The sequence below is a fragment of the Larimichthys crocea genome, chromosome XII, assembly GCF_000972845.2.
Source record: "Larimichthys crocea isolate SSNF chromosome XII, L_crocea_2.0, whole genome shotgun sequence".
Lineage (NCBI taxonomy): Eukaryota > Metazoa > Chordata > Actinopteri > Sciaenidae > Larimichthys > Larimichthys crocea.
In genome coordinates this window covers 22,553,845-22,571,898 of record NC_040022.1, presented here as the reverse complement: position 1 = coordinate 22,571,898, position 18,054 = coordinate 22,553,845, and the positions used below count along the sequence as shown (strand labels likewise).

General features: G+C 40.1%; 1 protein-coding gene across 1 annotated transcript; it reads right to left on the bottom strand.

Annotated features, from left to right (window-relative positions):
• Positions 1-3,130: 3,130 nt before the first annotated feature.
• Positions 3,131-16,903, bottom strand: LOC104918861 (heparan sulfate glucosamine 3-O-sulfotransferase 6). The gene is made up of 2 exons (XM_010730730.3): positions 16,127-16,903; positions 3,131-4,871 (listed from the first exon to the last, which is right to left on the bottom strand). The coding sequence occupies exons 1-2, from the start codon at positions 16,630-16,632 to the stop codon at positions 4,253-4,255; spliced, it is 1,125 nt and encodes a 374-aa protein (XP_010729032.2). The 5' UTR covers positions 16,633-16,903; the 3' UTR covers positions 3,131-4,252.
• Positions 16,904-18,054: the final 1,151 nt, after the last annotated feature.

Genomic DNA, 18,054 nt, shown 5'->3' with positions numbered 1-18,054 from the left:
GATATCATGTTAATAATATACATGCTAACATTGTGTAAGCTTCCTTTTTTATTTCTATAGCTTTTCTTATAATATATTATACATCATATTTTGTATAATGTGATAATATTGTTGTTGTGATTTCTCTTGGCCACAATAATTGTGTAGTGATAATCTGATGATGATTGTGACAGCCCTTATTCCAATGAACATGGGCACTGTAGTTTATTTTGAGTTTATTCTACACACGTCTTACATGGGAACCAAATAAGTTGGAAAGTACTGTTGGATTTTTGTCTTTAATGGGATTTGTTAACAAAACAAAATGTTTTGAACACTGACTGTATCCTGTAACTGCAACTCTTCTTTATGAATAGTTTATGAGTAGTCCAAAATATAAAAACTGTATCAAGATCAAAGTCTGTTGAATAATGCAGTTCTATGGTTATTAAGACGAAATGATACAGCACTTTCATTTCATTTTTGTTGTTTTGATATTTATTACTGCATATAGCTGCTGAGAAACCACTCAAAATGTTTAAGAATAACTGTTTTATTCTCAAAAGTATCGAATTTTACATTAGTATCAACTCAAATAAATCTGTAGTGGAAATTTACACAGCTGTACTGGATCCGTAACACCACCGTACTCTATTGAATTAAAGTAAATTAAATCATGAATTTTGTGAATCACCGTACACCTAATATAATAGATGACAGAGTCATAAAAAAATGACTAAATGCTGGTGGGTCTTGTGGTAGCCACAAATGGAGGTTGGTTGCTCATTAGCTCATATAGAGAAATATGTGCAAACACAGACCATAGACCATACTGTAAGACTTGTTTACTTAGATTACTTAGTTGGATGAAGTCATGGTTTATCAAATATGGAGTAGATCATTTTCACGAACGCCAACATATATCTTCACGCCTCGCTTTTAGAGAACGTGTTCTCAATCATACAACCATTTTTTTTCTAGCTCTTTCTTCCCTCACCTCAATTGAATTTCTCACATCATTACCAGTGTTTGGTGACAACCGTAGATTATGCCGAATGTCCTGCTGATGTAATGAAACTTAACGACTAGCTCTAGTCCTGCGAACACTGATACAAATGTCTTTCCCAGATGGCAGAATGGGAAATCAGTTATCTTTAATGCCTGCTGCAGGGCTGGCACAGCAAAAAAAGGCAGCCACGAGTATGACTGGTAATACAAAGTAATAAAAGTTGGCACAGATAAAGTGAGCCAAGCACATTTAAATTTTAGCCAGGCCCACTAAAAACTAATGCCAGACATATAAAACAGAGGAGGAATGTGACAGAAATACTGACAGGAATCAGAGAAGGCAAGATGTATGGGGCGAGCCAAAGCAATGGGTGTGTGCATGCACGAATACACACACCAGCACGCTAATGCAAGCATCCACTAATGGTCGCTCGCAAACCACTGATGCTTCCACAAACAAAGCTCAATGTTAATCGATTTGATTGAATATTCTTTGGTTTAATCACAGAATGGAAATACTGGCATATTTCCACGCATTGTTAAAAAAAACAAAAAAACATCTGCAGTGTATATTTCAGATCTTAAATAAGTTCCTTTTCCTTGAGTTGTTCCACCAGAACACATGTGTTATTTTCCCCTCTTTCTTCCATACAGGATAGTGTACCATGAAAGAGGCGAGCTCTGCTGCTAATTCTGAGCCCGAAGAGGAAGGAGAGGAGGGGGGGCTTTCTGAGTGAACTGACATCTTTCATAATTAAAGGCCACAGCACACGCAGGCCTCAGATTGTACATGTGGTCTCACTGTGTGGAAGTGGTGAGAGGGTAAAGCAGCGTGAGAGAGACCGAGGAAGAGACAGAGTTCTCTCCAGTGAGAAAATAAAGCGAGTGAGGGAGCAATAGTTTGAGGGGATAAATAAAGGCATGATGAAGAGCTAGACAAGTACTCCGAAACATTTTGGTCGTGGCGGCACTAAAAGGAACCTTAGTTACTGTTGCTATGCCATTCTAGAATGCCACAGTGCAGTTTACTGTAGCACGTTATTATGAATCGCACTGATTTATCATGAAAACCTGCTCCTACTCTGTGTCTGATTAGCAAACCCTACACACAGCCTCAATCAACCTCACCAACGGAGGTAACGGTTGCAAGCTAATTGGGCTTGAATGCTGTGCAGGGAGTGTCTTGTGAAGAAATCAGTGGGATTCCAAAGTCTTAATCGTTTTTGAAACAATGGATAACAATGGCACAAGCTTATTTACTGTCAATTTTGTCGTTTGAACCTTCCCATTGTTCACCTGAATAATGTGACAGCTGCTCTAGTAAATTAAGCTAACAGAGCTTGGGTGAAATTTGGTTGAAATCAAGACGCAACCTCCAGAAATGAAGCCAATGCAGAAGTGCTAAAAACTTCCTTGAGCAGCCGCTTGAGACAGGAACCTCCAAGTTCCTGTATTAGTTTTGGTCTCTATAACTAATTTCCCTATGCATGAAAACTGTGAGGGGGGTGCATTTTTTTTAACTTACCCGTTCAATTGAACGGATAAGTTACCCTAACTTATCCGTTCAATTGAATGGATAAGTTACCCTAACTTATCCGTTCAATTGAATGGATAAGTTGTGCCATTAAAGATGGCTTATTCAAGCACCCAGGCATCATTCGGCCCGCCTCAGGTCCACCAATGATCCACGTCTTGGGAGGCTGAAGAGGCAGGACTGCCAACATGACCAACTATGTTTTCATCTGTGCATAATCACCTGAAAATAACAATTGTTATGTTTGTGCTACTTACCCAATGTATCCCCAATGGATGGGCTCCAGCAGTTATGTGGTGTTAGTTCTAATATATATATATCTATATTCTGGCCCTGGAAGTAGGAAGCAGACACGCAGTGTCATGTATTTGCTCTGTATTTTTGGTTTTGGAAAGACTAAAAAAAGAGTCACCACCCACCAAATTCTTTAGATGCAAAGTGTCTTACTTAAAACATCCTCATGCATACTAATTCAACATGTGGAAAAATCCACAGGTTTGGCCCGCCATGCTAGTTTGGGTTGCCAAGTTATGACTGGGCAATTACTGGTCAGAGAAGGGATTAGTGAATGGCGACTGAGCCCTCCACAAATAGGGATTAGAATAGGCATAGATTTCAGATACATTTATTGGATTACAGTTCACTTTTGAGGGCCAAATATATCATTTTTCAAGCAGTCTTTATATAAAACATCCTCAGTTTGCTTGATAACTTATTTATAGTAAGACATGAAATGAAAAAAGGATAAAACATTGTACTCCGGCTGCCATGTCAGATAAAACTTTACTTCACAACACAAAGAATCAAAGTCAGAATTAAGGTTTTATGCACACCACTGTGCTCTGTGTACTTTACACATGGAGTTTAAAATTGATCAAAATCATCACAGATCAAAACAGTCATTTATTTTGAGTGACAGTGGATACAGTCAGTACTGTCCAAGGAAATTAAAATATAGCTTTGAAGGCAAAAAATATCTACAAATACCTACAAATGGAATGTGTGTATGTTTCTGTTTCTATTGTTACACATTTGATATTTACAGATGAGGTATTATTGGTCCAACAACTGCAATATAGCTACTGAGAAATATCCTGCAACATCAAACTAAAGATATGTAGCATTTCAAAGACCATTTGGAAACAGTAAATGTAATGAAAATATAAATGCAGTAAACGTAACACTGCTAATAATTCAATAGTTCAATAGTGGTTTATCATGGAGTATGACATTTATTCCAATGTCCTGTCACTTTTATGTAATAAATACATTTCTTTCATTAAAGAAATCTGTAACTGTTGTATTTCAAATCAACAGAAACTATAAATATCAGCTTATTTTATAAACAAAACATAAAGAAGTAAAAAAAATTATATTCATAGGCAATGTTTTTTTTCCACTTTGGTACACAGTTTGAACTGCTGTAGGACAATGACCTTAACATACGAGCAAGAAAATGGTTTAATGGTTTAAGAACTAAGCCATTACCTACATGTGTAACTTACATATTGGCAGCATTGTGTTCATGTCGGCTTCTACTCTACAACAAAACAGTGACAGTTCATGTGCTGCATGTCGTGTTGATTCCACTGAGGCAGAAATCAGTTTGTGGACTTCGTTGTTCCTCTACCCCGTCCCTGAGAACATTAGCCCTGTGGAGCAATAAACAGTCAATCTCTCCAGAAAGTAAGAGACTGGCTTTACTCTAGGCTATAACAGGAATCTCCTCTGTTAATCCCAGCCAAAGTCTTGTCCACTCATCTGGTAGAAACGGTGGTTGAAGGGTCTGTAGAAGTCCCTGAGCCTCTGCAGGACCTTGGGGGAGATCTGGGGATGAGGTCTGCCCTTTGACTTTCCAAGACAGCGAGGTCTACTGCTCCCCTCTGGCTTCTTCAGGCAGGGAAAACCTTTGGTCTGGTTGAAGTAGAAGTGTTTTTCTGAAACGACCCTTTTCAAACCCAGAAAGTCCTGAACTCGTCCCATCTCCCCAGCTGGATCAGACACGAGCCGCTCACCGCTAACAAACAGAAAATGAGACAAGGGGAAGTACTGAAGCCAGTTCTCCAGATGTTTGGCGTAGAGGCCGATGCGCACAGCACTCCAAGTGGTGTCAATAAGACCTGTGGAGGAGTTTTTCAAAGCCAGGCTCTGGAAAGATGGAAGACCTGGATTCTTGGACAGTGTCTGGGTGTAGTCAGATACAGCCCGCGTCACAGGATCCCGGACCACCACAATGAGTTTGGTTTGGCAATTCATAGTGCAGACACGGCTAGGAGCCTCCTTTGTGACAAAGTAACTGGGTGTCTTCTCCATGGTGATTTGACCGTCCAGCGTCCGAGGCATCAGGTTTCTAAATGAGAAGAAGAAACTGGTCAGAATTCAGATCTCTGGCCACTTGGGGCAGCTGTAAACTCAACACTGACATATTACCATGGTTATACTGTATATGTGGCTTGCATGTTAGAGTCACTCTACACACCCAGCAGACAGAAAACACAATTCATTCAGAGTTGAGTTTGTGTCAAGCTGACATTCACAGCTCTGTTTTGGTTTCAATACATTTCTGAGGGTAATATCTGGCACAACTATATTCACCAGATAGTTGTTAATTAGTTGTTGACAAGTTTATCAGAGGTTTTTCACTGAAACAAGCAGTCTGCTACATCTGGAAAGAGAGTGAGTCAAAACAGTAAAGTTGCAGGCCATTAAACCAAAACAATTAGCTGAAAGGCACTAAAACATTTAGGGGAACTGTAAAGCTGATACTTCTCAACCCCTGTTGATTAATGTAGCTTTAAAGCAAAGTGCCAGTGGCATTATCACTTTATATTTTGTGAAACTGCACTATTACGGTATGGTGTGTCCTGTTAAAATAATAAATTTGGAAATTCAATCTTTCACAAGTGCACCTTTTTACTTCAAAGAAGAGAGCCCGGTGCAATCTATCGTGCCACTTTATCACACATGGGATACAAATACAGACTTCAGTGAAAAGAAGATCAAGAGATAACGTACACACATTATATACATTAAACATTAAAGCACCCCAAAAACTGTGATTAAAGCTTCATACGCTGTAGTGTGTTTATGTACCGGGCCTCTAGACAGCCTCACTGTGTAAGGCCTGCACAAAAGGACCATCCATTCGCTATGGGCCTGATGAGTCAAAACCACAAAGCCTCAAGAACCACTTAACAGCAATTTCCTACAGACCACCCCCCGCCTCCCCTTTCCTCCTTTCTTCCTGCAAGAGCAAAGTGTTCCCGCCTCACCACCCTCATCCCCCCTACGGGTTCCTACAAGGACCCAAACAGACCAAATTGTGCAGGAAGTGCAACCAGGATGGCAAGCTGCTGAGCTCAGCTAGTGTGTTAAACACATGGCTGCAATGCGGCGAGTGCTGCGTGGAACATGCCTGGAAAAAGGCATGTGTAGCAGTCCGATGTGTATTAATCCCAACTAATAATTTAGTTCAACTTTTTATACTTTGCAAATTGTTCTCATTGATTGTCGAACTGGCATTGTGAGTATTTGATATATCCGGTGGTTGTTTTTGACTTTTGATACTGACTGCATGAGGCAAAATTGTGGTGGAGCAATGTTTAAAACAGATATATTGTATGTTTATGTGGCTTTCTATAAAATAGACAAGTAATGGATCCCGTGTGCTTTATTTGTTTCAGATTGGAAGCCTCTATTAAGTCCAAATTGCCGCTCTGAAATGTAGATCACTGAAGGATATCCAAGAGAAATGTATTTCAATTTTGCCAGCTATTGTCTGTGGTCAAACACTGATTTGATGATTATTAAAAAAACAAACCATAGTATTTGTGAAGTAACGGTTCATTAGCCCCATTGTTTGCTTTTAAGATGAAAAGCAAAAAAAAGTTTGAGCTGATCGCTCTCAAACATTCCTGTTTGCCATCAGATTGACTTGAATATTGAGTGCAGTATGCCAACATTATTATTTATTATTCTTTATATTCCAGCTGAGAGAACTAGAGATAGCCAAGCCTCAATATGTGAGCAAAGATGACCATCCAATAGTTTTAAAATTAGGCAGTGGTTGACTGCGGTTGGAAGCAGCAGTCAGCAGTCAGAGTACAGGTTCATTGACTTAACTCTCTCTGTGGTCAAATGCAGCACAGTAACCCCCTTAACAAGCATCAGTCGTTACAAAGTCTCCCTGTGCAGCCAAACATTGTTCCAACCCACAGAACGGTATTTCAAATTGTAGTGGAGATCTTAAAAGAATAGTATGACATCTCGGAAAACACACTTATTCAATTTCACGGCAAAAGAGTGGTAGACGGGATGATTAATACCGCTCTTTTGTGTGCAGCTATGGCGATTGTGAATCCAGCCAGCAGCCGGTTAGCTTAGTTTAGGAAGGGGAAACAGCTTGTCTCGCCTGGCAACAAAAGGTAACAAAATCCAACTCCAGAGCTCACAAATTAACACGTTATATCTAGGGGTTTTTTAGTCTGCATAAAAAAAAAAAGTATAAAAGGACTATTTCTTGGCTCTGTGCAGATATTTCCTACATCCATAAAAAACCCCGCAAAGTGTTATTTATACACTTTATTTAGAGGATTAAACAAAACAGAGCTTTAGAGGTGCTGGTAGATGGATTTGTTACCTTTGGACAGACTCAAGCTGGATGGATTTAGCTTCCTAACACACAGACACAAGAGTAGGACTGATCCTCCCATTTTTCTTGGAAAGAAACAAAAAGCAGATTTTCCAAAATGTCAAACTAATCCTATAAAGTCTGCAAAGATACCAAACTATTGGGGGAAATATAAGATGAGCATAAGATAAGAAAAAGCTACTCAAGGGAGAAATAAAAGGTAAAACTGTGATAAAGGGTTAAGAAATATGTTGCGAATATTAAGAAACTTTCTGTCCATTTCTTGTCCATGACCACGAGTGTGAAGGAGGGCAAAAGACCTGTCTGGAGTTGTTCTTAAGTTTCGAGTTTCCCTTTCTACTTAGAGTTAAGCCATTTCAATCCACCCCCATTAAATGACCCCCATAATAAAAGACCATTAATTGATTATTATCCAACTACAAGAGCTGCAAATGGCCTATCGCTGCCTGTCTGTCCCCTGTTTATCTGTGTCTAATCAATACGTCTGTCTCTATATGACGGATTGTTCACTGTGTGTGCGCGTGAGTGTGTTTGTGCACGTACACAGACACACACACGTGCACAGAGGTGTCAGTGTTTACTGATGAGAAACTGAGTGCGCTCGTCTCCCTCTCTGTCCTCTCTTTTCTCATCCATACTCTCAGATTTGTCCTTCACTCTTTGACATAAGTGTCACTTCAGTAATTGACCATAAGTTGTCTTTCCATTCTCATGAATAGTTAATGAATTGTGCCCCCACTCCCTCGTCGAGTCCCCTATCTCCCTCGTCACAATCTGTCTCATTATCACAGAATCAATAAGAGCCATTTTCATATCATAAATCTGCTCCTGTACGTGGTGTCAGGAGAAACTGTAAACAGATCAGGCGTGATTAATTTCTTATCAATTTTCTCATGCATGTACATGCTTTTTTAAAGTTATATATGTTTTACAAATACAGCTCTCTCCTTTCACTTAAGGAGAAATTCCTTTCAGTCCACTGCATCCACAGTAAATGTGCAAAAAGAGTAACTCAGAGCACAAAGATGTTTTCTATTTAGCCCAGTATTGGAAAACCTTGCTGACTAGCCACATTAGACTGGAACTCCCTGCTGCTTAAAGGATGTAGTGCTTTTCTTCCCTGAAGTGCTACAGTGCTGATTACACTACTGATATGTTATAGGCAGTCTGGATCAGGAGATTAAATACCAACCCTGGCAACAAGGATGTGGCCAAGAGACTTCCTGCCCCTGAGATTATGGGTTCTCCCGCTGAAGTGCTGCAGCTACATCCCCTGTAGCGCCCTAACAAAAGACATTCTGCACACAGAGTACAGCTAAAAATCCAATTATCATGTCATTCTGTAAAACAAAAACAGATCTTAAATTCCATGGGCTATTATATTCATTAACTGGACCATCTACGCTAAACACGGGCACGCTGAAGGAGACTTCTGCTCTGGCAGACGTGTCTGCATCCAAATGCTTTCATAGCTGAGACCCAATTAATGAGGCAGTGGAAAATCAAGGCTGTAAAATTGAGGAGAGCAACAACAAACTTGAGTGAAAACATTTCCCAGCAATCCTGCTCTGCTCAGAGGGTGACAGAAGGAGCCTCTGGGCCACGGACGGCCCGTCAGGTTGACAGGATAAGTGTGGGAACCTCGATTTACGCCTCCATGCCTGGATGAGACATATGCTGCTATTTTCCTCAGACCAGAAAACAACAGAAAAACAACTAAAAAAACTTAAAGTAACAAACAAAGCAGTTTAAAGGAATAGCTCGACATTTTTGGGGGGAAACACTTTTCTTGCTGGGAGTTAGATGAGAAGATTGATACCACTCTCTGTCTTCAAGAATATGCATGAAGATAAATTAAAGTCATAGCTCAAAGTTTTGGTAAGTAGGGTGATTTGCCTTCTTGCAGTGAGTTAGATGAAAAGATCAAAACTTAAAGGAAAAATGTTGTTTGCTTTGTAGATAATATGATTGATACCACTCATATTTGTTTGTGTAAATATGAGGCTACAGCCAGCTTAACATAAAAACTGGAAGTTAGTTCTGCCCATTGGTGATAAAGTCCATTTTAAATTCATGAATGAACATATCTCGCCTGTTTATACTATGCAAAAAATTGTATTTCTTGTCCAGGAACAGTAACTTTTTTATTTCTTTGTCGCAATCTCATGATGACAAGCCTTAACCCTGGCTTACTTACACAGATTGCAAAAACAAGATATAACATGTTAAGTAGTCAAGTTTTGTTACCTTTAAACAGAGCTAGGGTAAAATCTTTATCTATCTTCTCATTGAACTCTCTGCAAAAAAGTTAATAATCGTAATCATAATTTACAAAATGTAAACTACTGCTTTAAGAGTAAACTGGATGCACCGTAGTCACAAAGCATACAGGTTCAATGTCGATGTGACACTACTCGAAAGCCGGCACACACATGAGGACTCGTCATTGTCTAAGGGCGAATGCAGCCATTCTGTCTACCTGTTCTTTGTCTAATCAGAAACCTGAGGAAGCGACGTGGCCTCCAATAGTGGCTCCAAAGTTGGAAAGCAACACAAATCGACATGCATGAAACCAAAATGTAGCCCGAGGAAGAGCTTGAGACTGAGCAATAATGTTGTAAAAATTATTTCACAACAGCTGCCGTGTATCACAGCTAAAGTAATATTCAACACACACGCGATAAACACTTGACGCAAGTGTCAGCCTGCAGGTGAATTTCTGGCGCTTTTGCAAACAACCATCGCCGCTCTTCGATCCCTCTGGGAAACCACACAGCTTTCACAAAGACTGTTGCCACCCACAGATTTCTTATCAGATTATTTTTTTTCCCAATAAGTAATGATGCAGGAATGGAAGGAGAGGAGGGTTTTCTCAACAGGAGGTGAGCTAAAGTACCATACTTCCACAAAGACTACAATGTTTTACATTTTCATCTTTGGTGGTTGGCAGCAGGATATCAGACCAATGAGTCTGAATATGCGTATGTGTAGGAGAGTGGGTGGGTGGGGGGTAAAATCATGCACATATGTGTGTAGGGGGCGGTTTTCCTATAAAGAAATGAAATACTTTTTGCTGGTCAATGGATAATTAGTGACTACACGGCATATGAGCGTACAATTATAATTACAAGTCTTAACAGGATGTTGGCACATGAAAGTCGCAGTGACTAGAGATTGCTTGAAACTGTTCTACATCTGTGCTAATACCAAAACAGTACTTTTTTTTACCCCTCAAACTGAGTAATATAAAGTATAAAACCCTTTTTTTCTGTTCTTCCTTTCCTCTTATTTATTAAACAAACAAGCAGTCGATCCAACCCTTTGGTCAAGACTGAAAATCTCAACAACTACTTGAATGGACAGCCATGAAATTTGGTGCTGACATTCAATTGAATTCAATTTATTCAACAAGAAGGTCACTGGTTGAAACCCTGCAACCCGACTGGAGCCTTTCGGCGTGGAGTTTGTGTCTGCGTGGGTTCTTTCAGCTCATACGCTGACCTCCTCCCACAGTCCAAAGACATGCTGGTTAATTGGTGACTCTGAAAAATTGCCCATGGGTGTGAATGTGAGCACGAATGGTTGTTTGTCTCTACGTGTCAGCCCTGTGATGAACTGACAACTTGTCAAGGTTGTACCCTACCTCTCGGCCAATGTCAACTGATATTGTCTCCATGAAAAATTGTTGTAACTTCAGTGATAACCCTTAACTTTTCATCTAGTGCCATCATCGGGTCAAAATTTACGGTGGTCCACAACTCATGGTATCATCAACCTCAGCTGTACTTTGTGTTTATCACCAATTAGGAAAAGTTAGCATACTAACACAGAATAACAAGATGGTGAACATGAACATTTGCTCATAGCACTTATTTATGGAGCCTCACACAGTAGCCATACACAAGCTTAACTTGAATACAGTGACCGTTTTTTACTTGTTGCTAGGGACACAATTTATTCTCAGAAAGTATTGAAGTCTGTTTGCCAAGCAGAACATTACGACTATGGTTTTCTTATAACAGTCAGACTCAAGACTCGTTCTTTCATGAATGTGAATCCATACAAACCATGAAATTGTTCACTATGTGTGATGAAACAATTGTTTCTTTTTAATTTCCCTGGGGAAATATTATATTTCCAGTGGATACTCTCGTCTGTTTTCAACCTCATGTTATTCTTTTCTGGAAACAGCAGTTCAGCTGGGCATGACTAACAAGTATCTGAAACATTTCTTTTTGGCCCGCTAAAACAAAACAATTATTCCTTCACACGTTATTCTCCTCACTAGCTAACTGCAGTCCAACACGACTGAAACCTCCCCAAGATTTTACAGACACGCCAAAATGCACCACAATGCACCTCAAATTGTTATAATTTCCACCATATGGGGTGTGAGTGTGGGTCTTTTCAAACCTTATAACATCACCTAGACCCAGACTCCAGCCAAACCCCACCACCATTAAAACACAATACGACTCGAAACTACTGAGACCACTTCCTGGTCTGTTAGACCAATCAGCCTTGTTCAGCCTCTATCGCTAATGGCCTCGGGGCTGGACACAGAATGAGGTGTCGGGAAAATCACCCTCGTTCTGGAAAACGTCGCTCCGTGCGAGTCCACTTTCACCATTCCAACTGTCAAATATGCTGAGTGACATGTTAAGTGTTTGAATGTGACCTCCTCCTGAAATAAAACATGCATGATTGCAGCGATTTTGTATATTTAATACCAGATTTAGTGTGTAAGATCATCTTAACGGCTCATGAAGACAAATGATCACACTGCAAAACTAATATTTAGGAAGTATCAGTCATTTATATTCATAAACACAGCACATTATTCAAATCAATCAACCAACAATCTCTGTTCAATATACAGGGAGATTAAATATTGTGCAGTCATGCCTGATCAATGTCTCTTAATATGTCTTTAACTTGCTTCAACTGAATATAGCAATGACATGAAAAATTACATATAGGACAACAGACAACCGTAAAACGTAAAAAATCTACTGTCTAGTAGATATATTTTATACAATATATGATATGATCTAAATCTTTAGAATTTATTTTTGTTTATTTGGCAGAAATAATGCTGATGTTTAAAAAACATTTAAGACAAAATAAAAAGCCCGTTCTTCATCTTTTGTGTCAGATTCCAAAACTGACCAAAATCATATCAATCAGATCAAGATTTATAAGTCGAAGTAAAAGTCAATTTTGTAGCTTTATTTTGTAAGGTAATGACTTTTCTGATAACAAAAATGATCTAAATAACATGACTAAAACGAAGCACATCAAAAATCCTGAAGAACGTTTTTATGTATTTTATGTATTTAACGTATTTATATAATTCACCTGTTGAATCTTCATTTCATATTCTTTTTACAAAAATCTATGACTTCTTAAGGACCAATGTCACTCCTCCTTGCCCTTGTGCTGCTGCCCTCAAAGGATTTATACTATATTGTAATAGCAATCCAATCGGGCATGGCCTTTAGTGTCAAGACTGTAGGTCAACTAATTGACAAGCTTTCAAAATATTGATGGAACTTGATGACTGGTGTTTTGTCCTCAAACAGAGATGCAGCCGGATTTCTATTATGTCTTTCTATTTTGGGATGTTATTTTGGCTCTTGGGTCCAAAGCTGTGTAACTGATTAGTGTCAGCACAGCGCTCATCTCTTAAAATAACAGCTGCTTGTGCTGCTACAAGACAACAACTACAACAAATGCTCTCATTTTAACGTCATCAAGTGGAAGTGGAGGTCCAAAAACAAAAAGACTTATGAGTTACTCATTCCAGTTCACGTCATGGTGACAAAGCCGTGACAATCACAACCATTGTGCCATGGAAAGCTGAGGTTTTTCAGTTTTTTGCGGTGGCTCTCAAGTCCCATATGAAAACCATCACTCCATGAAGTCCCCTTAAAGCCATAAAACAACACAGAAATTCATTAAATCTTTGCTTCATTTTGAATGCACTATTTGTGGCTTTTCCATTCCCGTAATGGGCTCGTATGCACACATGCAAACGAGAGAAGGGTTTGGATGGAGAGACAGACTGGGTGGAGAGGAAAGAGGAGAACGAGGGCTGAATGGATCAGTGAAGATAAAAGCGACGAAAAACACACATGAATGAGTTTGTCTCGCAGAAGACAACGCTGATGGAACAACATGATGGGGAGGGTACTGCTGTGAAGTCTGTGAAGTGGCTCCAGCATAGAAATGGCCATAATCTGACAGCAAAGGCTCCCATCCATCTGCTAAAATCAGCTACAGTTCGTGCTTATTTCTCCATCCAAGACATGTGGAAGCATCACAATGCACGGACTATTGTTAGATTTGCTAATGTGAAATGTGTCTTTGGCAAAGATTTTTATTACTTTATATGAGATTCTGACAAAATGATTAACAATCTTCTGATTTGGAGGCATTTAAATAAGTTTTTTCTATTGATTATGGCTGAAATACAAGCAGCCAAAGGTCATAAATGTCTGACCGTCGATAATGTAGACATTGTAGATTAATTGGTGCTATACTAAGATTGAATTAATGATCCGGTGAAATATTCATATCCATTTGTAGCATAGAAATGTGATCCTGTTGATCTGAGAGCTGCTGATGAAGCTTTAACGAGATAAAATGTTACGGTTGCTTTTCAAAAAACTTCCAATCACACGAGAAACTGTGTGTGTGTATGTGTGTGTGTGTTGGATTCCAGATAAGACAGCCAGGTAAGGAGGACTTGCTTGTTCCACATGGATGACTTCTTTCTGTCATCCACACACACACATAAACACAAACACACACCGTCGTGCTCCACGACTTCCAACAGCTTCTCTGTGGGTCACTGCGGATGACAGCAAACAGATTTTTTCCCCAATTTCTGAGACTCAGTGACAAGCGGGGAATCATCTTTCAGTGATTTCACCCCAGATCACGTTGCTACCGCCTCTATTGTTGTTGTTAATCCTTCCAACTCTTCTTCTCCACCTCCAGTCCCAGCTAAGTTTACTTCCATCCAAAGCAGTATTTTTAGTAGATTAAATCCATCAGAACTGGTTCAACTGGACCATCTGCCCTGCAGTTATGCCATTGACAAATCAACACTTACACATGCTGAGGGCATTTTTTTCAGCATGACTTTTAAACTGATTGCAGCCACAGGGAAAATTTGAAGCGTTTTATTCTGCATGCAGTCTTTCTTCTTGTTTTTTTCTTTGTAGACATTATGATTGAAACTCAAATGATTGCCTGATTTACAGTTGAATCAAATAAATCAATACAAAATGAATTTGATAATGGGCTATTAGTATTTAGCACAAGAGCGCCGAATATTTTCAGGTTCCAGCTTCTCAGATCTAAGGATTAGTTGCTAAATATCTTTGATGCTTTTTTATTTAATTTTTTGCTGTTCAATCAATCTAAATGAGCTCACAGGTGCTCAAATTATATCAAAAAAGACAGAAAAATCAGGAGATTGATCAACAATAAAGAAAAGTTGGAAGTAGTTATGACTGATCTAGTTTTCACAGACCATGTTAGTGTCGCTGCTGTGTTATAGCACTAACAAAACTACAGCATTAAAGCATAACAGCTTTACAGCACCAGTCAGGCTAATTAAAACACACAGAAACACACATAAAACATGGTTTGGAAACACCAGGACTGCCACAGGTATTTCCACATAAAGTCATCCTCCACACTAAAGGAAGAGTCCGGAGAAGTGAAGCTCACACAAGAGGGATGAAAGAGTGAGAGAAAGTGGTGTGGAGGTTAAATAAAAGGGAAGAGAGAAGGACGTGGGAAGAAGGATAAATGTGGGATAGAGAGTGTAAAAGAGGTGTTTTCGATCAGCAAAGTGCTAACCTGCATGTGTATGTATGAGAAAAATAGAGAGGAAGCTTAACAGCATGCTAAAATTATCAGTGGTGAAAGTGTTTCCATGTGTCCTTATGTTCACAGTTAAAATGCAGCTAAGGGGGTTCAGTCAAGAGAAGATTAAATTACACTGCAGCATTTGTTTGTCAGTGCTCTTCATCCTGTCAAGCCTTGCTCTCTCCTTATGGCACCTTTAAAGCTCACAGGTCCGAAATAGTATTCTGACTCTGCTGCACGCTGGGACCCTTCTCCGGGAGCTTGTGGAACATCTGGAGATGATCAGGATTCAGCTTCGCCCAGTCCTAAATCCTTCTTCTTTAGTGCCTTAAACTACACCCAAATGATAGCTCTGGTCAGTATGGTCACCCCCCCTGAAATCAGCTGCTGTCACCACGACAGTAGCCGATGAACATTTTATGTCCCTCCAAATATAGTGAACAATAAAACAACATCAGGGTGGCGTGCAGCCAAGAGCCGACGATGAATTATAAAAGTCATGTTTATATTAGGAAAACACATTTAGAGTAATCACTGTGGTGTCTCCATGACTTCCACTCAGAGCAAGGTGGGAATGTTAATGTCATGTTGAAGTGTATGAATGGTGTTTAGAAGACTGTCAGGATGATGAAGTGTTCCCCAGAGACCCCACAAGCCTTTTGATCTACAGTGCAGCATGCAGGGAGAATATTGGCTTATGTTGATTTGAATATATCAGGCAGACAGTGTATGGATGTCCAGTTTATTGACAAGGAGACATCAGCACTTCTGCTGTCCACCTGACCCTTCAGTCTGACATTTCTTCATTCATTCAACTTTCTTGAAAAGATTATATTTTGGGACTTAAAGCACATTTGTGGCATAGTCAATGGTTATCAACATGGCAGTGTTTATGACAGATTAAATTATTATTTTTTGGTCCTGTGCGCTTTATTTTTTACCTGTGATGTGACTTTAACTTTTTAATCTTCATGAGAGGTGTAAAAAATTACGCAAATACCCTTCAGTTTTTTTTTCTATACCAAAATGGGCTAAAAGGCAACTTAAAGTTGCACGCACATGTGTTCCCTTACCTGTACCACTCCAGTCCTTTATCATAAAACCTGTCGAAGAAGTGAGGCTCCGCGCCGACCGCCCTCACGTCCGGATGGATGCGGAGAAACTCCAACAGGGCTCGGGTTCCTCCTTTCTTCACGCCGATTATAATCGCCTGCGGAAACCTTTTGGTCCCGAAAGTGTTGGACACCGGGATGCCGTTGTCCGATACAGGCTGCTGCTGGTGCTGCTGCCCAGGCGCGTCCACCTGTTCTGCGTCCGCGGTGGCTGTGCGGTTCCAGTAAGACGACGCGTCGGGCAGGAGACGCGGCGACGGTCGCAGGTCGTCCAGAATGCGGCGATGATCGTCCAAAATGTCATAGTCTAAAGCTTGTTGGCTGTATAAAGCTCTCGGAGCCGATTCGCAAAGTCCAGTGAGGCAGTAGAAGAAGTAGGTGAAGATCAGGACCATGGTAAAAAACACCGAGACTTTGGACAGCACCTTGCCAAAGTTGAACCTGACTCTGCATCCACTACATCCCATGAGTTGATCTCCTGCTCGATGCCAAAGGGCCAAAACGGGGACAGCATGCTTCTTCTTCCTACATTGATCGGAGTTGATACTGTTTGATATATCTCGCAGAACCTGTTGCGCAAAAGTGCAGCATCACATGGAGAGCTTCACAGTGGATTTGTCCAAAATTATCCTCATAATATTTGTCCCTTTTTTTTGTCCCCAGAAAAGACTAAAATAATTCTCTGTCAGTCGAGAAAGTTTTGTCTTAACATGGCTCGTTCATTTGCAGACAGATTAGTCTTGCAGCCTGTTGTATCTGTGCGCTCTGAGGTCTTCTAATCTCCCATTCAAGGTTTCTCCTCTGCTTTTCCTACGCCCTTTTTTACAAGTCTCCACCCATCCCTCCTCAAGCTATAGATAAACATCCCTTCATATAGAGGCTCGGGTTGTAGCCTGTGTTTATTTCTGTATGGCAAACATATTAAAACATTTTTTTTTATTACAGTATGCATTATCAACGTACATCATCTCTGAGGAAACCGCTTAACGCATACTAAAAACCCATTATAGGAAAACTTGTGGTATGCCTGAAGTTATTTTTGTTTGGGTGGAATTTTATGACGTAAAAAAAAAAAATCTTGAGCTATATTATAACAGGAACATCAGTGTTTCAGTGTTTTACAAATGTAAACTGACCCCACAGAGGAAAATCCTTCTTGCCCCTTTGAACCCATATGATAGATGTCTCAGTCAGCCCTGTGAATAAGAGAAGCCCTGAGGATGTCTATCCAAAACCTCTTGTACTCTCCATGCACCCTGAGAGTCAACATTGAACCAACACATAGCCGACATGGTGACAAGTCTCCCGACACAAACCTCCAAAACAAAAGGCCTGAAGCGCGGAGGGGCCCCTGAGACGGCTCTTTCCCATAAATACAGTATCTGACAGCTGACTGTGTCACATTTTGGGGGCTGTACAGGAAGGATCAGCACCAGGATATTCCCCCGACTCTCTAAAGCTGGAGCATGTATAGAGTTTCTTCTGGCAAAGAGATGGAGTTCAGACTTTGAACCTGACTAACACACCAAGTGGCTGTTTGAATGGATGATGGGATGGAAAGAGGTAAAGGGAAACTGAGGTAGATAATCTGTCTGAGAAAGAAGCACGTACACGCTTACACACTCCGCCCGGGGGCAAAGTATGTTTCAGACAGAGATAATACATGAATCTGGCAAACTCACTGTGTTGGCTAATTGAGGATTTTATATTTTATCTCTTTTTCTATATCCTCAGAGAAAATACACACTGCTCCGTTTTTTAAAAAACTTAAAGGAACATTTGTTTTTTTGCGTTGTTAGATAAGAAGATAGATACAACTCTCGTGTCTGCATGCTGCCAGCTAACTCAGCTTAGCACAAAGACTGGAAACAGAAGGAAACAGATAGCCT